Source organism: Astatotilapia calliptera, chromosome 14 (genome assembly GCF_900246225.1).
Source record: "Astatotilapia calliptera chromosome 14, fAstCal1.2, whole genome shotgun sequence".
Classification (NCBI taxonomy): Eukaryota; Metazoa; Chordata; class Actinopteri; order Cichliformes; family Cichlidae; genus Astatotilapia; species Astatotilapia calliptera.
In genome coordinates, this window is record NC_039315.1 from 3,767,544 (window position 1) to 3,789,702 (window position 22,159).

Sequence of the window (22,159 nt, forward strand, 5' to 3'; positions counted from 1 at the left end):
ACCCAGATCTTATTTGTAGCACTGGTTTTTATATAGATAACCTATTCTTGACAACGCACTTTATTGAAGTAGGCACCGCTCAATTATGAAGAAAAAGTCGCATTATTATATTTAGTAAGATACCGAGGCAGTATTCCTAGAATAACATTAAAATACCAAGAGGTAAGTAAAATACCTTGAAATGTGCATGAACAAAACTTAAACAGCACTAAGATATGCTTAAAAAAAAAAAAAGATGCCAGTGATTCAGATCTGAGGAACACGAGGGAGTCTGTCACCTACACGTTGTGGTCATATAAGGCCGGACACTGTTCAGCATCAGAAGGAACTCGGGGCCCGCCACGCTAGCACAAGGTCAGATACCGAGTCTGAGGAATCCATCCTGGTGTTCTCTAGCTGGGCAGAAGGACATCTGCCCTCCGTCCACATGGAGTCTGTTTCTTTCCAACTGTCTGATGCTGCCGCGGCAACATCGCAGGCTGTGGGGAAGAGAAAACACACTTTATCCCACAAGCTGGTACATTCCAGCTCTACAGCAGCCAAAATAATGAAACGAAGGACCTTCACACAAAAACAGCTGTTCTGTGTAGCCTATTTAATTAAAAACCTTAAGGTAACAACTTATTTCATAGTGTATTCCTCATGTGTTTTATCAGAAGCACACTGTACTTTTAAGATTAGGCTTTGCACTTTCTATGCTTTGAAAGCTTATAGGGTTGGATCAGGTGACCCTGAATCCTCCCTTAGTTATGCTGCAATAGGCCAAGGCTGCTGGGGGCTTCCCATGATGGACCAAGTGTTTCTTTTTCATTCACCATCTGTTGTCTGGGTTTATAAATGTTCTCTTTCTCCCCTCCGATTTGCTATTGTCTTCTCACACCATCTCATCTGCCTCATCTCCACTTCCCATCCACCTTATCTGGAAATTGGCAAAGCATCCAGGCCAAACAGAAAGAAGACACTGCACGCAGATGTGCTTTGTTTTTCGTGTGGTAAGCCGGCTGGTTTGGACTCGGGTTTTGGGAGAGGACAAATAATATAACAAACCCTCAGGAAACTGAGGAGCCAGAAAAACCTGCAGAAAGGCAGACAAGACACAGAATCAATGACACACAAGAATCAAACAGCAGCAGAATCTCTCTTCTGTTCACTTTAATCTCTTTCGTGTTTCCACTTTAGCGCTGTCGGTGGATAGTGTGTTGCCTTAAATATCCAGCCTAAGTCAGACGAAGCTTTGGTTTCTTTCATTATGTCCAGTCAGAGGAAAGTCTCACAAGCCAGAAAGCTAGAAGGACGTTAGTTCAGTGCAACAACTCATTGAGCAGCCTTTAAATGAAGCTACTCTAAATAAATTATATGAATAAATAAATTATATGAATAACAACATGACATCTTGAAGCCGAGACATCAGTATCATATCTGAGACAAGTCAAATTAGTGCATCCTTAAAGCAGACAGTTCTGCGTTGTGATTGGTCCGGAGTCTACGGTCACTGTAGACAATTCTGCATTCATTCATACACTGAACAAAAATATAAACGCAACACCTTTGTTACTGCTCCCATTCCCCATGGGATGGACGTAGAGACCTAAAATTCATTCCAGATACACAATATAACCATCCCTCCCAAACAGTGGTCACAAATCAGTCCAAATGTGTGGTAGTGGGCACATCTGCTATATTGAGATAATCCATCCCACCTCACAGGTGTGCCACATCAGGATGCTGATCTGACATCATGAGTAGTGCACAGGTGTACCTCAGACTGCCCACAACAAAAGGCCACCCTGGAATGTGCAGTTTTTTGCGCTATTGGGGGTCTGGGGACCCAGAACCGGTCAGTATCTGGTGTGACCACCATTTGCCTCATGCAGTGCAACACATCGTCGCATGGAGTCTATCAGATTGTCAATTGTGGCCTGTGGAATGTTGGTCCACTCCACTTCAATGGCTGTGCGAGGTTGTTGGATATTCGTGGGAACTGGTACACGCTGTCGTATACGCCGGTCAAGCACATCCCGAACATGCTCAATGGGTGACATGTCCGGTGAGTATGCTGGCCATGCAAGAACTGGGACATTCTCAGCTGCCATCTGCCCTGAACAATGTGAACCATGATTCATCCGTGAAGCGCACACCTCTCCAACGTGCCAGACGCCATCGAATGTGAGCATTTGCCCACACAAGTCTGTTACGGCGACGAGCTGGAGTCAGGTCAAGACCCCGATGAGGACGACGGGCATGCAGTTGAGCGTCCCTGAGACGGTTTCTGACAGTTTGTGCAGAAATTGTTTGGTTGTGCAAACCAATTGTTCCAGCAGCTGTCTGGGTGGCTGGTCTCAGACGATCTTGGAGGTGAACCTGCTGGATGTGGAGGTCCTGGGCTGGTGTGGTTACACGAGGTCTGCGGTTGTGAGGCCGGTTGGATGTGCTGCCATATTCTCTGAAACGCCTGTGGAGACGGCTTATGGTTGAGAAATGAACATTCAATGCACGGGCGACAGATCTGGTTGACATTCCTGCTGTCAGCATGCCAGTTGCACGCTCCCTCATTGCTTGTGGCATCTGTGGCATTTTGCTGTGAGACAAAACTGCACATTCCAGGGTGGCCTTTTGTTGTGGGCAGTCTGAGGTACACCTGTGCACTACTCATGATGTCAGATCAGCATCTTGATGTGGCACACCTGTGAGGTGGGATGGATTATCTCAATATAGCAGATGTGCCCACTACCACACATTTGGACTGATTTGTGACCACTGTTTGGGAGGGATGGTTATATTGTGTATCTGGAATGAATTTTAGGTCTCTACGTCCATCCCATGGGGAATGGGAGCAAAAACAAAAGTGTTGCGTTTATATTTTTGTTCAGTGTACATTCATTCATTCATTCAATGAGCCTTGTAGATATTTCAAAACCAGGCTTTCCTGTGCTGATAACGGTTTTGCTAGGGACACAAACTATTTGTTCTTTCCACAGTTTGTACAAGAAATATATCTGGCTACTTTAAGCATAAGAATGCAGTTGTGTAAAGGTAAACCTTTTACCAGAGAAGGATGTAAGATAAACAGCACACTGTTAAGGCCCTTTTACATAGAAAGTAGCACTTCGCTCTGAAACCCATCCTTTTCTACTTCTTGCGCCTACAGTCACGCCAAGATCAAACACACTATGAACAAAAACATGGAAAAGTTGATTCTATGCATGTCCGAGTTCAACGAACCCGAGAGGAAAGCACTGTTGAAACAACATAGTCTTCACTAGTAGGGATAGTGCCAAGGCGCTCTCACTGATTAGAGATGCATGTTTTGAAGTGACAGGGAGCAGGTGTATGTAGTCCACGTAGAGCAAGAACAAAAAAAGACATACAGGCAGCACACAGAGGCAAACGCAACACAAATTTTAGACTACTCACTTCAGCTAGCAGTCAGCGCAGTACATGCCACTGTTTGTCTTGTAAAGGACCTTTACAAGACAAACATGAAATAAAGACGAGTGCATAACAAAGATGCCGATTGATTCAGAGATACCGCTGCTTATTGAGAAAAAAAGCACAAGCTCCCACCTGCCTGATCATGCTATGATCAGGCAGGTGGGAGCTTGTGCTTTTTTTCCTCTGTGAAGCAGAAATCCACTGGAAAGAGGTCATTACAGCAAGTAAGCCTCAACAACATGAGCAGGTCAGTTTTAATGAGCCTGATTTATCCTCCAAGTGTGAAATACTGCGAAGCAATCGTTTTACGACAACGTGGATGTTTCAGAAACGTACCAAAGAGTGCCAAAGCAGCCCTAACGGACAGCAATTTCCCCCCCAAAAAGTGCACACGTAAAACTGCGGTGTTAAGCGATGTGGTTGAAAAATTTGGGTCGCCTAACTTTTGTGCTGGTGCGCCTTAAAAAAAAAAAAAGTTAGGTGCACCAGTGCTGAATGTTACTTAATCTTAAACTCAAAAAGCCAGCTGAAAAACTTCCCTACATACGAGTCTGCCCATGACTACACCGCTGTCACACTGCCAGGTTCACGGTGCCCTGAGCAAGCTTGTGAAATTTTTAAATACAACAGGGATAAATGTGAGAAACACGGCCAAGATATTTATAGTGCTATTGAAGAGTATTAGCAAACTGGTGGCTTAAGAAATGAACTACACTATCTTGCTTTTGAGTGCGAACACCAAAGACTGGACTACATAAAGAATGTATGCCAAGAGAACCTGACAATGTAAAGTGGAGGAATATGCAAAATTTAATAATCCCCAACTCACAATCCTGTTTTTTGGTATGATACCAAGTTTGGTTAGTCCTCTCTGTTTTCTCTTAATCTAACTCCAAAACAAAGCTACACACAAACAACACGAGCAAAGGTTGTCACTGGCCCACAAATGACAGAGGTATTAATAACCCGGGATAGTTTCCTAGGCAACCACAGCCTGAATGCCCGCCTGCAAATGTCATCATTATAAAGAAATGCGCCAGAAGCGAATTGCTTTTTGTTCAGACACTCCTTAATGTGTAATTGCCACAACACTGCAGCACCAACTGGAAAAATACCGTCAGCCTTAATCTTGTTAAAATGACGTTAACGCCATAACCGCATTAATGTGACAAATCTCTGTTAGCGAGTTAGCGCGGATCGCCCCGTGCGTGGGGCTGCACGGCGTCGACGCGGTCAGCTCGTCATTTTAACAAGATTAACGCTGATAGCACTAAAAAAATACAAATTTTTTAAATTCACATGATTACCAACTACAACACTACTCTACCGACTCGCCTGCAGCATCAGTGTTGGCTGATGATTTATCAAACACTCTCTTTAGCTGCGCACACACACACACAGTCCAACAATGAAAGCCTCTGTAAGCACCATGGTCATTTCTTAGTTTTAGTGTTGATCAAATCTGCTAACACAAAGAGCTGGCTAAGCTGAACTTGTACACCCCTCAGACTGGAACTTCTTACACTTTGGCTCCTTCCTTAGTTGTAGGTAGGTGGTTTTGAATATGGGTTTATTGGTGGAGATGCCTTTACTGAAGTTATTAAATCAGTCCACAAAAAATTATTGCAAAATACTGAACACTGTTTTTTTAACAATTGTAATTGTTTTGTGGCTGTTTTTTTGGTCAGGTTACCGTTTTTATGGTAAAAATACCGGGGTTGGAGAGGCTGTAAAGAACAGTACCTACAGGGCGTTGGTAAACGTTTGTCAATCTGATATAGTAAAACCTTATGAGTGTTAGATTAGTGCACTTTCAGCTATGTAAAAATAGTGTTCAAGTCACAATAAATAAAATAATAAAAATGCACATTTTAATCTGCAAAATCAAAGATGAGAGGATATTTATTTTTATCCATGTGTTGATTTTTAATCAATACAGGACACAGAATGAGCAAATTCCTTCAGTAATAAAAGTTCCGAGACAAAGAGCAGACCAACTTGCAAAGCTCTGTCTTCCTTTAGTGGAGAACAGGGAGAACTACAAATTGCACTCAACAAATGAGCCACAGCAGCCAGTCCTGACATCACTCACATCTCCCTGAGATACTCAATAAGAAGCAAATCTCTGAATCTGACTGAGTAACTGAGTTTAGAGGTCTGTTTTCTTTGAACATGTGATCAGGGGAGAGCGCGAACGCAGTCCCCCACTACCAGAAATTATGCAGTCGAGATTCCCACATTTGGGGAATTCGCAGGGGTCAGCACAACCGCAGTGCAATGGCTGAGCCTCGCCCTGGGTGAACCAATTTTCAATTTTCAATTTTCAAAGAGTTTTATTGTTCATAATCAAAATTACATCTGTTCATTCATAAGGAAATAAAAACAAATAAACGGCCAAAACTCTGAAATCAAAACCCAAGATGGGGAAACCCACAAGGGGGAAAAAAAAAAAAAAAAAAAAAAAAAAAAAAACAAACACAAAGGTCGAGTAAACAAACACACAATACTCTCACATTATCCTACATACAAATATTCAAATACTTCCTTGGTACTTTCCACAGCTTTCTTTTGTCTTCTTCATTATTTCCAAGTGAGATTCTCATAATATAATCCTTTAACAAACAAACCATACTATTGATTACAACTCTTTCAGATATTTCATATTTTTTAAATACACAGATGTTTCTCGCTCTCCACAGAGCATCTTTAACACAATTCACCATTATCCACCAACACATTTCCCTTTTTTCCCCGGTTTTTTCCAAATTCCCATACATTATGAGTTCATATGTCAACTCTTCTTTACTTAAATCTTTCAACCACTGTCTTAGTAGGCCCCACACTTTTTGTGCAAAAAAACATTCCCAAAATAAATGTTTAACCGTTTCATCACCCCCACACCTCTTTCTTGGACATTGGGCACTCCTCGTGCACTCCCTTTTTTTCAAAAAGGCTCTTGTCGGCAAACATTCTTGAACGGCTTGCCACGCTAAGTCTTTATGGGGATTTAGCAGGCATTTGTTATTTACATTACCCCAAGCCATTTTAGTATGAGTTTCACGCAATTTTCCTATCGGTGACATGCTACCTATTGGAAACAATGTCTCCTCTATAGTTGCGCGCGTTATCTCCTGAAGGGTTATCCTAGTCTGGAGGCGTTTCAGCAAACTAAACACTACCTTGTAGATTACAGGATATTGTTCAGAAAGGGGCACGTTAAGGGGGGGGCGCACACCCCACGCCTGCAAAACTTTCCGACCCACCCAAAACCTAGTAAAGTATGGCCAAAGTTTATCTTTAGGATCACTAAAACATGCCTTAAGAATTGGGGTGATAAACATCGCATTGCACTTGGACTCTAATTCTGGTACTGCTCTCCCCCCTTTCCCTACTGGTTTGTACATAACTTCCCTCTTTGCTCTCTCATGTTGACCTCCCCAAAGGAAATGAAACATGGGTGAACCACCTTCTTGATCATGGTATCTCCCCTGCCAGGTAAGTATGAGTTGTTCACCTCACACATGGGGGACTCTTTCACACACAAACCCTGCACACTCACAGTGCTCACAATCTCACAATCAACACAAACACAGCCTGCAGGAGGCTGGGACTACACACTATTTATATACACAGGAAGGAGCTTCCAACAGAGCCACATCAGGTTATTTCGTTTTAATAAAATACGGGGAGTCTTTCCCATCATGCATTGCTGCATCTGCACAACAAAAGCTAACTGAAAGATCACAATAGTTAATCAATTTAACCTCCTTAAATCCACCAACAAACAGGAAGTTCAAGTAACTCCAAGTTAAATCAAACTGCAGCTGAAAACTGTTTGATTCACGTCTGATGTTTAGAAAAAAGGAAAAAACGCATAAAGCGCACACGTTTTCTGCTAACAGCACAACCACTTCCTGTTCCTTTGTTATGTGCTGCTGAACAGTTCACTCTCCTCCTGCTGCTGCCCCCTACTGTCCCGGAGCAGGAACAACACTGTTTATTGCACACACATATTCTAAGAGCTTCCTTGTGTGTAAACAACAGCAAAGAAGGAATAAGATGAGTTTCTGTCATAATCAGACTTAGGGCTGCCACAAACAATTATTTTGATAGTCGACTGGTCACCGATTATTTTTGCGATTAGTTGACTAATCAGATCATCATCCATTGGACGTAAAACGTACAGCTTATTGCACCAGCAGCATCTGCTCTTATATGACTATCATTAGCTTACAGCTTTAAGTGTTTAAGGTCTGTGCTAACTAAAAATAAAGACAAGATGATAGTTTATTAAATTTGCAGATTGTTTCGGTGAAGTTTAATAAACTCCTTGCTATCTAAAATATAACAGGACACCGGAGTAAATTCTCGAGCATCTCACACTTCTGATAATCAGCTGTCTGCTTGACGTTTATTCAGCTGTGTAAAAACTATAACTTTGATCTCAGCCAAACCGATTTACTCAGGAACAAATAAAATACTAAAAAAAAAGCCAAACAATAACATTTTTAAGTTATCTAAGTGACTCATATACGTTTAACCTGAGTAGCGAAAGACGTCGGTGGGTTTGAAAACGATTTGCCGGGAGTCCGGTGTTCTCACGGCTCTAGTTAGCCTTGCCCCCGGCTAGCTATCGAGCTAGTGGGTAACAGACGTCTCCGAAAACGTCGGAGCGCTTTTGAAAATATGTGGTGTCCTGATAAACTGAGCAGATATTTGAGGTTTACACAGCTACATTCTCGCCTGAAAATATGTTAAACGTTTATTTTGTGACCCAGAAAGAATAATAAGAGTAACATTAAAACTAACTAGCTGCCGCCATTGTTGGAAACTGAGCTGGGCTGCGCTATGAATTCTGGGACACAGCTTCTTCTTCTTCGGGGTTTAACGACATCTGGCATGCTTGTACATGCAGTGCTGCCATCTTCTGTTTCAGTCCATTATTACACTCTTAAATCCTGCTACTTATTCCTGCGTCTTTTATGATCTTAGAAAGCTTCAAACGATTTTGATAGTGGACGTAATCGTGACTAGTGGACTAATCGTGGCAGCCCTATTGGCAACACTGCTGGGGAGTAAACTGGAATTAAACGAAACAGAAGCAGAGACCATCTGCACATGCACGGTACAGAGGTAGGGGGATCAGGTAGATCTGATCCCCTGAACTGTGACTGTTGTTCTTTTTCGTTTTTGTCTACATTATATTGAAATGTTTCATTACTGCAAACATTTTAAGAGATACTTATCATTGCTAACATCTTAACAGATACTCTGACCGTAACTATCGTAAAATGCTTTGAGCGGAAGTAGTGGCCTTTTGCACATGCGTTGTACGGATCGGGTAGTGACAAGCACAAAGTGTGAACACTTCCCTCCAGTCCAGAGACAAACCACACACCACCTAACAGAACTCTATCAGCCTCTAGTGGAGATTAGTGGGAACTTTATACTGTGGGAAGATTATTCTGAACAACAGAAAGTCCTGTTTACTGTAGTACTTTACTACAAAGCCTTCATTCATTCAGTAACCTTTTCTCTAATAACAGAGCTTTCAGAGACTTGATAAACACCATCTGTTTCTGTTTCTTCTATTTCCTTTGAACATGTGATCAGGGGAGAGCGCGAACGCAGTCCCCCACTACCAGAAATTATGCAGTCGAGATTCCCACATTTGGGGAATTCGCAGGGGTCAGCACAACCGGAGTGCAATGGCTGAGCCTCGCCCTGGGTGAACCACCTTCTTGATCATGGTATCTCCCCTGCCAGGTAAGTATGAGTTGTTCACCTCACACATGGGGGACTCTTTCACACACAAACCCTGCACACTCACGGTGCTCACAATCTCACAATCAACACAAACACAGCCTGCAGGACGCTGGGACTACACACTATTTATATACACAGGAAGGAGCTTCCAACAGAGCCACATCAGGTTATTTAGTTTAAAATATACGGGGAGTCTTTCCCATCATACATTGCTGCATCTGCACAACAAAAGCTAACTGAAAGATCACTTTTTTCATCCATTTAACCTCCTTAAATCCACCAACAAACCAACAGGAAGTTCAAGTAACTCCAAGTTAAATCAAACTGCAGCTGAAAACTGTTTGATTCACGTCTGATGTTTAGAAAAAAGGAAAAAACGCATAAAGCGCACACGTTTTCTGCTAACAGCACAACCACTTCCTGTTCCTTTGTTATGTGCTGCTGAACAGTTCACTCTCCTCCTGCTGCTGCCCCCTACTGTCCCGGAGCAGGAACAACACTGTTTATTGCACACACATATTCTAAGAGCTTCCTTGTGTGTAAACAACAGCAAAGAAGGAATAAGATGAGTTTCTGTCATAATCAGACTGAACATCCACTCTATGATCACATTACACTACCTGCAAAGCTCATTTCAGCCTTGTAGAAACATCTGCACAGATTAAAGGATGGTGGCATGTAAGGCTACCAGTGGCATGAAGTCGTATATGAGGGACAAGCCCACAAAGTGTGAATACAAACGGTTTGTTCGAGCTGATTGGGCACCGGCTCACACGTGACAGTTTTTTGTGTACACAGGAAAGAGTGAGGTCAACATAAGTTATGGTCTGAGCTGCTCGTCTGTCATAGATCTTTAAACCATTTTCTTTGCTCGGTGGTGGCTACACTTTGGCTAACTGTTCTACCAGCCCTGCCCTCTTCCACAATCTGCATAACACACATGCTGGCTGCTGTGGAACCATTAGAGGAAAGAAAAGGGAAAAAACAGGCTGTCTTTCTGCACATGGACAAAAATGACTTTCCTAACACGACTGAGAGGGACGAGCTGCCCTGGATTAGAAAAGAAGCTGCTGTTTGTTAAGTGGATGAACACTCGGGAGGTGACAGTGTGCTCCACAGTGCACAAAGGACTTCAGTGAAAAGACTGTGCAGCACAAAGCTTTCACTAACATCTTCCTCAAATAACACAACAACGGAGATTTCTGAGCCTTAATAAACAGCAGGACACTGCCTCAGTATCTGCTTCCTCTGTTTTCTTTGAACATGTGATCAGGGGAGAGCGCGAACGCAGTCCCCCACTACCAGAAATTATGCAGTCGAGATTCCCACATTTGGGGAATTCGCAGGGGTCAGCACAACCGGAGTGCAATGGCTGAGCCTCGCCCTGGGTGAACCACCTTCTTGATCATGGTATCTCCCCTGCCAGGTAAGTATGAGTTGTTCACCTCACACATGGGGGACTCTTTCACACACAAACCCTGCACACTCACGGTGCTCACAATCTCACAATCAACACAAACACAGCCTGCAGGACGCTGGGACTACACACTATTTATATACACAGGAAGGAGCTTCCAACAGAGCCACATCAGGTTATTTCGTTTTAATAAAATACAGGGAGTCTTTCCCATCATGCATTGCTGCATCTGCACAACAAAAGCTAACTGAAAGATCACCTTTTTTCATCCATTTAACCTCCTTAAATCCACCAACAAACCAACAGGAAGTTCAAGTAACTCCAAGTTAAATCAAACTGCAGCTGAAAACTGTTTGATTCACGTCTGATGTTTAGAAAAAAGGAAAAAAACGCATAAAGCGCACACGTTTTCTGCTAACAGCACAACCACTTCCTGTTCCTTTGGTCTCTGCTGCTGAACAGTTCACTCTGCTCCTGCTGCTGCCCCCTACTGTCCCGGAGTAGGAACACTCACTTTAATGATTTCAAACTACATTCTGCAGCTTCAGACTCCTCTCAATATTTGACTCTCATTGTTTGACTCAATAGGTCAAACAAAAGTATTTGAACCTGTCACTGCTTTTATTGGAGATTCATTCACATCTGTCTGCATTCAATTTCTAATTGCTCTTGGCTGACGCTCGCTCTTGCCATCTGATTACTCAATGCGATTCCATTTTTAAAAGTCTGCAGCCAGTCACATACTTTGGGCATTTCCTCTCTGGGTTGTAAGTTTGCCGTACCCTGAATGTTCACCTTGACCAGTGATAACAGTGAGAAAGACAAGATCGACTGACCTATCAGAAAACACAGATTAAGGACGAGTCCACCGTATGAGCTCCCTGCAGCTCACAGGGACCAAGAACAAATGCTGCAGCTGGAGTTGAGTTTAGGCCCTTCTGCACATAACAAAGCCTGGACTGCCATGACTGCAGAAGTATGCTTCTCCTTCTTAGAGAGGACATCCCAGCCAGTGGAAGAGAAGTATGTGGTACACCTGAACTAACAAATATAAATGTCATGCTTGGTGAAATACACGACAGCTGCAGAGAAAAACAAATGGCACCAAATGGTCAAGATGAGATGCTGCTATCAGCCAGATATCTGGAACTACATCGGACATTCTGCAGAGCAGCATTCCTGTCCACTTTTGCAGTGACAGGAAACAAGACGATGAGGGGGTGATAGCTGGATCAATATTTCCTACTATTCTCCCTCGTCTCACAGGTGACCCTCAGTAACTGTCCAGATCCAAAATCAAATACAAAACCTATTACAGAAGAGCCGAAGCCTTTTCTTACTTTAAATGTTACTTCAATGCATGCATTTTGCAAGAATTACACTTCTTACAGCGAAATAGGGCTGCAGGTTCTACTTGAGAAAATAATAGATGGTTAAGAAGCAGACTGGACTACTGTAAATAAGACATTTAGTCTCACTGGAACTAGCTGTATAAATGAAGGTTAAATTAATTAAAAATATTTACTGCAAGCAAAATAAAAATATTATCCACCAGCACTGCACCTTTTTCTTCTCTAATCAGAATACTTTAATAATCCTTAAGGAAATTGTGTGGGTTACAGTTGCTCCAGGAGGATAACAGTAACAGACTGAACTAATTAAATAATATAATATATTACAAAGCCTACAAAAAATGAGAAATAGCTCTAAATCACAAGCTGCTTTCTGTTTCTACTGAAATAAATGTGCCAATATATAGAAACGGATATTGGAAAATGATCAATAGAAGACTTAAAGACAATAAATGTAGATGTGGTTTTGTTTCACACTGTAGATGGATAAATAAACAATTTTCCACGAACTGCAGACAATTTGTTTCCTTGCCAGCTTTAGTCAGGCATTGGAAAATCTCATTAAATACATTTTTTTTAAATCTACCAAGATACAATTTTTTTGTGTGCTGCTTTGTCTGCAGCAACTATGTGTTTGCATTGTTGGTGTGTTGCAACTTAATATAATAATAACCTAATACTCCAAAATTGGTGATCAGCCACAAGAAACCGCGAGGACACTCAGTTACACTGGTGCTGTGACCACCTGGACAAACTTTCACTGTTTTTCCACATGTTTAGGGGGGTGCACCGTTCCTGGAGATACTGCAATACCAGGTCGATGCGTGGAGTGGACGGAGCAAGCCCCTATTCCATCTCCCTGTTCCAAAAATCAATTTAATATATGGTCCCCGGGTAGGGGACGTATCAGATATTAAACTGATAAGAACAGATACTACACTTGATCTTAGCCAAAAGGCCGAGAAGCGATACCGGGAATATGTCGGAGCAGACGGAGTCACTCCCCGCACAGTCTCCCTCACTGACGGTTCGGAAAAATTTCAAGACATATTTCAAGACATAAAACGGTAGCCATAAGGTCATCAGATTAGGTATAACCAGTGTTATGTTGAATCCGGTTTTATTTATGTCTACTGACGTTCGCAAATAAATAATATCTTGCCTTCCGGTACACGTGGTACGCGTCACTCCAATGGGAAACGAAAGCGCAAAACAAGAAATAAACTGCATTTTTAAGCACATTAACGCCGCAACCTAGACCCAATACGCCAAGTGAGTGTTATTTTAACTTAACAAAACGGAACAAGCCCATCTGCTTATGTAAATTATTGTTTTAATGATTCAAGTTAGAATACATATATTACGGCGCTTCACTAGCGTCCTCTGGTGGCGCGGAGGGTTAATTGCACTCTTCATGCCCCAAATCAAAACCCAGCAAAGAAATTTGCAGGTTAAAGCAGCAGGTGACGGCGAATAGGTCTGACTACAGATAAAGGGTAAACTCCGGTCACTTTTTTTTACGTATACAGTTTGTAAAATAAGGCAGAGTGAATTAACAAATAACACGAGCACAGACCCTCCATAAAAGTGTCCACAGATTTAACAAAAACACATGTTAGGGTTAAATTAACTTTATCTCAACTCCTCCACTCTCACACAGCTGTGTCAAATCAAACTGACAACTTATAAAAGCGTCCACTCAGTTTGTGACTGCTACAATGCACGTGAGCACGGGCACTGTAGTACACGTGGAAGCGACATGGCGAAATCGCTGAGAAAGGTGATTAGGGGACGAAAAAAACAAAACAAAGTAATAATAAGTAAATATGCCTTTAGCGCACTTGGAGCAATTTCATGTGGGGACACGTATTAATTCACCAAAAACACAAAAATTTGAAGTTTTATTACAAACTCAGAACGGCTTAGGCACGCTAGCTCGCTATTTTAGCTAATCCCCACATTCGTGCTGCGTCACAAAGAAATTTGGTCGAAGACAAGAAATGCACGACCATAATTTACCGCTTGGTAACTTTTATCAGAACATAACAGCAACGTCGGATTAGATAAACAAAATGCCACTTAGTAAAAATGAACTTACCAGAAGTCACCTTCAGAGCTTCAAGGGTTTCTCATGTGCAAAAGCGCGAGCGCGTGAAGTTCGAACATGCGCAGAGGTCGTGAGCTTGGACGCTAGTAACCGGAACTTTTTGTTTTTAATTAATAAATCAATTAACGGACATGCGAAAATACAAAAATAAATTGTAGACACAGAAAATAATAAAAATAAATAAATAAAATGAAAAAATAATTAATGATAGTCTTTGCCACGGAAATAAAAAGGGTCACACTTACAAAAATTGAGTAAAGAAAGACTCCTACAGCTGGCGGTTACACTCCTTCAACCATCAGTTTACGAATGGTTTCATTTTAACACGTACGAATTTATGTGTCTTAAATTTATTTCACATTAAAACAAAGTCATGCTCTAAATTTGATTAGTCACGTGCTCTTTAAGTTTAACATTTATTTTTTGTATGTTATGCACGGCTCTTATTTTACAATCAGTATTATTTTTATTTATTATAGTGATTACTGTTGTTGCTGGAGGTACTGTTATTATAATTATCAGTAACATTAGTTGTTCTAGTATTAGTATTAATATTAACAAAGTATATCTGATCTGATCTTTTTATTTTAATTCAGATTTCTTGTCTTGTAGTGAGCTGCAAATATTGTTCGAGGCAGACTGCAGTAATTCACAAAAACAAATACATTATTCCCACACAATACACAGTCACTCACATCCAAGTAAGACCTTATTATATCTCATTTAGGATTTTGAAGCTTATTTCTTTAACTTCATTCATCTCTAACCATAAATCTACCAAGTGTTCTGGCTTTTATGGTAATGGAATTCTTCACAGAGCACCTCATGCTTTAACAGATGCCATCCATTTAACTGAGCTACAACCAACTCTCTGTTCATCCATGTACAAATACTCTGAGTGTTTTTTGTTTGTTATTCTATGATGTAACATGTTTGATGCCAGTGCTTTCTTTGTTACTTATGTGTTACGTCACATTTTGTAACAATGGGTATTTCGTTTATCTTTAATCATACTGTACATTTTATTTTTATTCATTTTTATTCATTCTTAACTAGGGAATGGAGGAGTCTTTTATTTTATTGCAGTGTTGCAATTGAGTATCACATGGGCTCTACTTGTAAATTGGTTTGCAAGTAGTTTTTATAAATCATTATAATTTATATATAAATATCAGCAATATAATTATATTATCACTAAACTGATACATGTCTACGTGGCCACATTGTATTTTATTTCCTACTTTTGAAATTTTATTCTTGGGTTAATGTAATTTATTCTCGACCTTGGAGCCAAATGTTTGTTTTATTTAATTTAATTTTGATGTTGTAACTCAGTCTTGTATGGGTTTAAATTGGTATCCAACTTGTTCTTTTGTTTTGTTTTTAATATTCCTTTCATTTATATATGTTGGATTTTTATTGCCTTGTCTAACACTGGTCTTGGTAAGCGCATAAATTCATTAAAAAAACACCCTTAGAGTCTAAAATGATTATAAACTAAGTAACAGCGAGAAATAAGACCTGGGTTACCTACAGACAGTCAGCTTTAATATGCCTCCTAAAGGGAAGTTTCATTTGACTGTCACTGTGTGTGTGTTTTTAGGTGCATACATGTGAATACAGTACTTCCTGTTTGACATGTTTTGCCAGGTGTGTCGCTACTTGATTCCACCTGTCCCACTTTCATTTTGTGACAGTGTGTCTGTAGATAGACAAGTAAGTGGTTGCAATAGGTAAATTAGAATATACTGCTCAACGGCTTTCAGCCTTCAGTTGTGTGTGAGTGTGCGAGAGAGCACTGCCACACAAGGACTACATGTTTGCTCAGTAATCTCCGGCTCAACCTGTCTGATAGGTGTGGGCTGGCTGGCAGTGACTTGCGCAGATATGAAGTCAAATCCAACACAGTCTTGAGAGAGAGGAGGGAAGCTTTTGCATTCCTGAAAAGCAGAAGGAAAGCAATAGAAGAACAACTCTCAGAAACTCCAGGAAGACAAACAGAAGAAGAAGAAACCATGGGAAAAGGTGAAAGGCGAGGAGAATGCTACAAAATGTAAAATAAACCCGGGAAGCTTCTTCTGCAGCAGTTCGACAGATGGGTCTGGAATCCTAATGTGGCATTTCAGGCTCTGGGAAATACAAGATGTTGCTGTTTTTCTCAGCATCATGTTATATATGTGCCACCTTGGTAAGCTCAACACATTCCTAATTCTGCTGCTTTATCTTTGTGGTACGACCTACCTATGTTTGTTTAACACTTGAAAGGTTGGATGAAGTTTCGGTCCTGTCAGTAGAAAGTAAATATAGGCGATCATGGCAGAAGTGGGAAGTAAAAAGGTCAATATTCCCTAATATTATCTAAGCAGAGCTCAGGCATGTAGCCATGAAACCGTGCTGAAGCATGATAGGGATTTTATTACGTAGCGTCTGATCTGTTTCTATTGTTGAGGTCCCGAGGAGTCAAGCCCCCGCTCTATAACACGATGAGCCCACTCTCTCTTTCTCTGGCTGTATCGTGTCTGCAACAACGTGACAGTCAGAAAGCTGAAGATTGCAAAGTACCTTATCTGAACTATAAAACTGCAACCACTCAAGGCTTCAGAACCTATAAAGCTGTGTCCTACCGACATAACGATCCTAGAAATAACATCCGAATGCCCAGAAGTGTTGTTTCCAAAAAAATCTGAATCTAAACCAAATCTCAGGAAACACAAAACAAAAGTAGCAAAATTAAAAGCGAACCAGGGTGCAGGAAACAGTCAAAAGAAGACATCAGGGCTGCTTTAAAAAGTATTTATGTGATTTCTTAACAGAAAAATAAGGAAAGAGTCAGTCGAGATTTGTTGGTAAAAGGTTTTTTTTGGGGGGGGGGGGAGCCCAGACAAAAAGATCTCTCCCATACTGACTTGCTTCTCAGTCAGCGCTAGTATTTTTCATTTTAAATTCTTGCTTCATTAAACAAACACACCACCAGCAGAACCAGATCTCTCCCTGACACGCACGTGAAAATATGCATTAAAGCTTGGCCTAAACACACTGCCTCTTATATTCATTCTGATACCTCCCAGCTAGTTTGACTAGTTTTAATCCTCTGGGGAAAAGAGGATGGGGGTGGGGGATCAGACAGAGCAGAGGCAGAGCAGGAGACATGCCACAGTGTTTGTCAGGAACAGCAGCTAACCGTGTCATGGTGGAATGAGTCCTTTTTATGGCGCTCGATTGTGTCACACACCAGCATGTTTCTACTCTAATTGCTATCACTGTGACTCAAGTCTCTCCCCCCACCACTGAGAATCAACAGATTTTTCTTCAAAATAACATCCGTATATCTAATGATAAAAATGTTATCCTCATAGTTTGAATATTTTTTGAGTTACAGTCCGTTGAAATACAAAGGTTGGAACATTGTAATCTAAAGCCAAGATCTTGCTTTTGTTTCTTTTTCATAACCACCTTAACATAAGATATCGTGACATATGTCTTACTTTCAACAGCAGAGAATAGAATAGAATAGAATAGAATTCAACTTTATTGTCATTGCACATGCACAGGTACAGGGCAACGAAATGCAGTTTGCATCCATCCAGAAGTGCTTTAGTGATATAGATATATTACAATATATATTAGCAATAATATAGATATGTGAGTATATTACAGAAATGGGTCTATTATGGTATGTTATAATGTACACGGTATGAGCCACATTAATTTAATTCTAAAGCTAAAGAGTAACAGAAATATTTGTCATGCTCTTGCAGTTTTGAGCTGTTTTCATCTGTACTCTAGTGTTTTCTATGAATTCTGCTTCTAGTAACTCTGACTTTAGATTTTGTGAAGTGATATCACTGGGCTCTGGTTCAGTTGTCATGTTAGTGTTTGTTCCTCCAGCTGAGTCGTCTGTTTCTATGATCCTGTTTATTCTGAGTACTGTTGTTTGTGTGTTTATTTCTTGTTTTACTTTGATAGACACTTTTCTCATGTGTCTTGTTTCCACTTCTTACTTCCTGTATGTATTGACTTTCGAATCCCCAGATATTGCCCAGTATGTAGTCCTGTCTCAGCCAAGTAAAGGCTCATTATCATTTGAATCTGCCTACGTGCCCGATGCTTGGGTCCTCTCTCTGCCATGTTATGACACATGTATTGGTGTCCTGGATGTTTGATCTGTTTTCTGATCATTAATTCGAGAAAAGTTTAAAAATGCATTTTGGGTAAACCTTTAAAGGTCATATCACCTTGCAGGATAGGTGGCTGGATAAAACAAGTTATAGCACAGGAAAGGTCTCCCTTTACATGTATTTTGATACCAGAATCAGTTCGACATGTTGTAATTTAACCACCTGTGAACGCAGCTTATGGCTGTTGAAGGAAGAAACAACACTGGTGTTCACGTCCTGTATAATAGTTTGGAAGTACCACTTTACTCAAACAACTTTAGGACTTTAGGAGAGTCTGGATCACTGAGGCTCTTTTTGCAATTTGCTGCTGTGTTAATTTTCTTCTGATGCAAAGCAGAATTTCCCTTTGACTTACTTACATTCAGCTGATTCTAGAATAACCCAGAGAATACAGACTAATGTATGCATGTATGTTCATGTGTTTGTTTAGCTGGAGCCATCTCCATATACTCTCCTCAGAGGAGCCTGATCCGCTCAGTGCAGGACGATGTGATCTTCTCAGTGAATTTCACCTGTAGCGGGATCCCAAACATACAATGGACTTTTATGTCAGGATTGGTGAGCCGGACGATAGGGGCCTGGCAGCCGGGGGGGTACACCAACATAACGGAGGACTACAGCAGCCGAGTGCAGGCCTATGACAACGGTTCGATGGGCCTGTCAGACCTGCGGCTGCAGGATGGTGGATTTTACGTGGTCACCATCACAGAATCAACTGGGAGCAGCAAGGATTTTGGTTTCGTCCTAAAAGTAAATGGTGAGAGTCTTTACATTAAAAAACAAAACAGAAAACTAACACACAACGAGGGAAAAAGAGCATAAAAGAAAGAAACAGTCCTGGCAGAACAGCTCAGTTTTTAAAGCTTAAGGTAATTAACAGCACTTCTGTCATACCTGTACAAAGAATTTCTTCACAGGATTTAAAAAAGCAGCACTAATCGTGATTAGAGCATCAACAAAAGCCCTCGGCTTCAGTTTGACGTAGTCTGACTGGCATTGTGGTAACAGTTGTTTGGATTTAAAGACGACAAACGCCCTGCCCAGATTTCCCAAACATGGCGTCTGTGGTTATTAGAGGCAGGCTCAGAACTGTTTCCCACACCAGACAGAGTAACTCTAAAGCAAATAAACTATGAAAATGAAGAATGAAGAATGGCACATGTGCTGTGATAATTTTAGGGAGGAATGAATGCAGGAAGGAAGAACATATGGATTGACCAAAGAGGGGAAGTCTTTTTTTTAACAAGTGAACATGATGAAAAAGTATCTTTAATAAACAGATCAGCCCTATTTGCAGTTCAGTTTGCAGTAAATAAGATGTGGCTCCTGTGTTTCTGTCCTACAGAGGTTCTGTATGAGGACCTTCAGTACCTTACTGTCTCTTTTTTGGCCCTGGCCTGCTTGGCCAGCCTTCTTATGCTCACCATGTGGCTCCTGGACAAGGCCTACAAGAAGATAATGGCATGCAAGCGCAGGAGAGAGATGCCAGGTAAAGCCATGTGTAAACAGCAGAATCCATCTCAGTGAATATCCTCTAATGGTGTCAATGATTGTGCATTCAGGTGATGCCAGAAAAGCAGGTTTGCAACTTGGAAATGTCTTGTGAATACCCATTCAGAAGATTTTGGATTGCTGGCATTGCTCAAACATATTCTTCCCTGATTTCTTGTATGGATACGTGCTGAAAACGTTCATAACCAAAATAGGTCACTCTACATGGAGGACAACTATGTAACCAAAACAAATAAAAACAAAAAGATAAAAAGATTTGTGTGTCTGTTTCTCCTGCAAATATCCAGTGTTTTACAGAATTTATTACATTTTTGTGGCAATGATAATGGAAACACTACAGGACACCTTTATACACATTCATGCAATACTTTATTGTCTGCACTAAACAGGCATAGTCTGAACTACATGCAGTTTAACAGGTAGTCCATGGCAGACCTGCTGCTTTCAGGGATTTCAGGGCACATTTGCAGGCCAGTTTCCCCAAAACTCTCCCTGGTGCTGAGGATGAACTCTTGGTGCAGGTTTAGTCATAAAGTTCTGTCATGCAGAAGTTTGGGGCAGAAATTTTGAACACAGAAAGAGTGCCATCAGATTCTGATCCATCATGCTATACCAGGGGTAGGCAACTCCAGGCCTCGAGTGCCGGTGTCCTGGAGGTTTTAGATGTGTCCATGCTCCATCACAGCTGATTTAATGGGCTAAATGACTCCTCAGCATTTCTTGAAGTTCTCCAGAGGCCTGGTAATGAACTAATCATTTGATTCAGGTGTGTTAACCCAGGGTGCGATCTAAAACCTGCAGGACACCAGCACTCGAGGCCTGGAGTTGCCTACCCCTGTGCTATACCATCTGGAAACTTGCAGCAGCTTAATTTTTCAGCATGACAATGATCCCAAACACACTGCTAGCACAGTAAATGCACACCTGGATAGAAAAACACACAGTGGAACACCATCAGTCATGGACTGGCCTCCTCAGAGTCCTGACACAATATTATTGAAGCAGTGTGGGATCATCTTCAGAGAGAACAGAACACGAAGCAGCCAAATCCAAAGAATAGCCATAGGAGAACTATTCCTGAAGGCTACTACTAAAGAAGTTACAAACTGGTTTCATATAGGAGGCAAATAAAACCTGATACAGTGTCTGAAGTGTGGCTGCTTTTTTAGGTAATGGGTGAAATAATAAAGAAGACAATTTTCCGCATAAAAACGTTTGTGAGCGTGTTGTTTTATCTAAAGTTAAAATGTGTTCTTCTTACCACTGCATGATTGTGTGGAGAATAAATATATGTTGAAGGGTGTGATGGTTGACTATGGTTTGACTCTATCATTGTATCACAGTAAGGGCGTGTTTGAGTGCAAAGGTCTGTGAAGACCTATTATAGCTTTGTATTGACACTTTAATCCCTTTTTTTTTTGCAGAAAACGATGTGACTGAGCTGCAGATAATGAACGTCTGAGTGATGACTCACCTGAAATGGCCAATCAAAGCTGTCAGTGATACAACATGAGGACATACTTTTGAAGGTGGAATGTTTTGTACATCAAACTGTCCTCTTTATATACTCTAGTTACTTACAGCTCAAAGCATGACCAGTCAGTTATGAACACCTGCACTGTGTTGATATTTTGTACTGATATTGATATTTACAGATGACTGTCACTGAATGAGTGAATATACCACCGATGATACAGGAACACAATAAATCTTGTATTTATTTTCTAAGCAAAGAAACTGTGTGACTTTATTTTACTCATGACCAAGGGTTAAACTGGGCTGGTTTCATTAATAAGCAATTAAATCAGATTATTTCATGATAACAAAAAACGAGTTTCGCTTTTGTGTGCTGCAGGCTGGTGATAGTTTCAGCTGAGGCCTTGATGATACTGGCTCAGCAAATCAGAAAGTAATGTAAATAAAGTTGTGTCCAAAGCAGTCAAGTAGTAATTGCAGTTTGCTAAATCCACACGGAGCCATGAAGCTGCAGTAACACAGGTCAGCTGATCACGGCCCGGAAAAGGAAGAAAGGAAGGAATGCAGGAATAAAGAATGAATGAATGTAGAAACAAAAGAAAATAATTGTTTTTCTTTTATTACCTAAAGAAAAAATATCCGGTTCACAGTGCAAATGATTTTGTGATTTCTTTCTTAATGAACTCTCTCCTCCCTCGTGCCTACACAGGAACTTCAGGTTCCCCACCTGAAAGTGCAGAGTCCAGACTCAAAGTTAGTTTATCTAAAATGTTGTCACATCAGACAAATGGAGTGGTATTAAAACTGCACCCATCTACTCTGACACACACACACACACACACACACACACACACACACACACACACACACACACACACACACACACACACACACACACACACACACACACACACACACA

The 22,159-nt window shown here is 41.0% G+C and overlaps 1 protein-coding gene, 3 non-coding genes and 1 pseudogene across 5 annotated transcripts; 1 reads left to right on the forward strand and 4 right to left on the reverse strand.

The window, feature by feature from the left end:
* Nucleotides 1–5,611: 5,611 nt before the first annotated feature.
* Nucleotides 5,612–5,766, reverse strand: LOC113037046 (uncharacterized; annotated as a pseudogene).
* Nucleotides 5,767–9,042: 3,276 nt separating this feature from the next.
* Nucleotides 9,043–9,206, reverse strand: LOC113037041 (U1 spliceosomal RNA). Its single transcript, XR_003274548.1, has one exon. It is a non-coding gene; the product is annotated as a U1 spliceosomal RNA (small nuclear RNA).
* Nucleotides 9,207–10,468: 1,262 nt separating this feature from the next.
* On the reverse strand, nt 10,469–10,632 carry LOC113037042 (U1 spliceosomal RNA). The gene has a single exon (XR_003274549.1). It is a non-coding gene; the product is annotated as a U1 spliceosomal RNA (small nuclear RNA).
* A 2,114-nt stretch (nt 10,633–12,746) lies between these two features.
* Nucleotides 12,747–12,937, reverse strand: LOC113037049 (U2 spliceosomal RNA). Its single transcript, XR_003274554.1, has one exon. It is a non-coding gene; the product is annotated as a U2 spliceosomal RNA (small nuclear RNA).
* A 2,826-nt stretch (nt 12,938–15,763) lies between these two features.
* On the forward strand, nt 15,764–21,501 carry vstm5 (V-set and transmembrane domain containing 5). 2 transcript variants are annotated; one of them, XM_026191264.1, is made up of 4 exons: nt 15,764–16,262; nt 18,683–19,009; nt 19,598–19,741; nt 19,815–20,376. In XM_026191264.1, exons 1-4 carry the CDS (start codon nt 16,187–16,189, stop codon nt 19,856–19,858), a joined length of 591 nt encoding a protein of 196 aa, XP_026047049.1. In that variant the 5' UTR covers nt 15,764–16,186; the 3' UTR covers nt 19,859–20,376. The 2 variants fall into 2 exon arrangements, with proteins under 2 accessions (XP_026047049.1, XP_026047050.1); XM_026191265.1 differs by lacking the exon at nt 19,815–20,376 and adding an exon at nt 21,189–21,501 and having other exon boundaries at nt 15,765–16,262.
* The last annotated feature ends 658 nt before the right edge of the window (nt 21,502–22,159 follow it).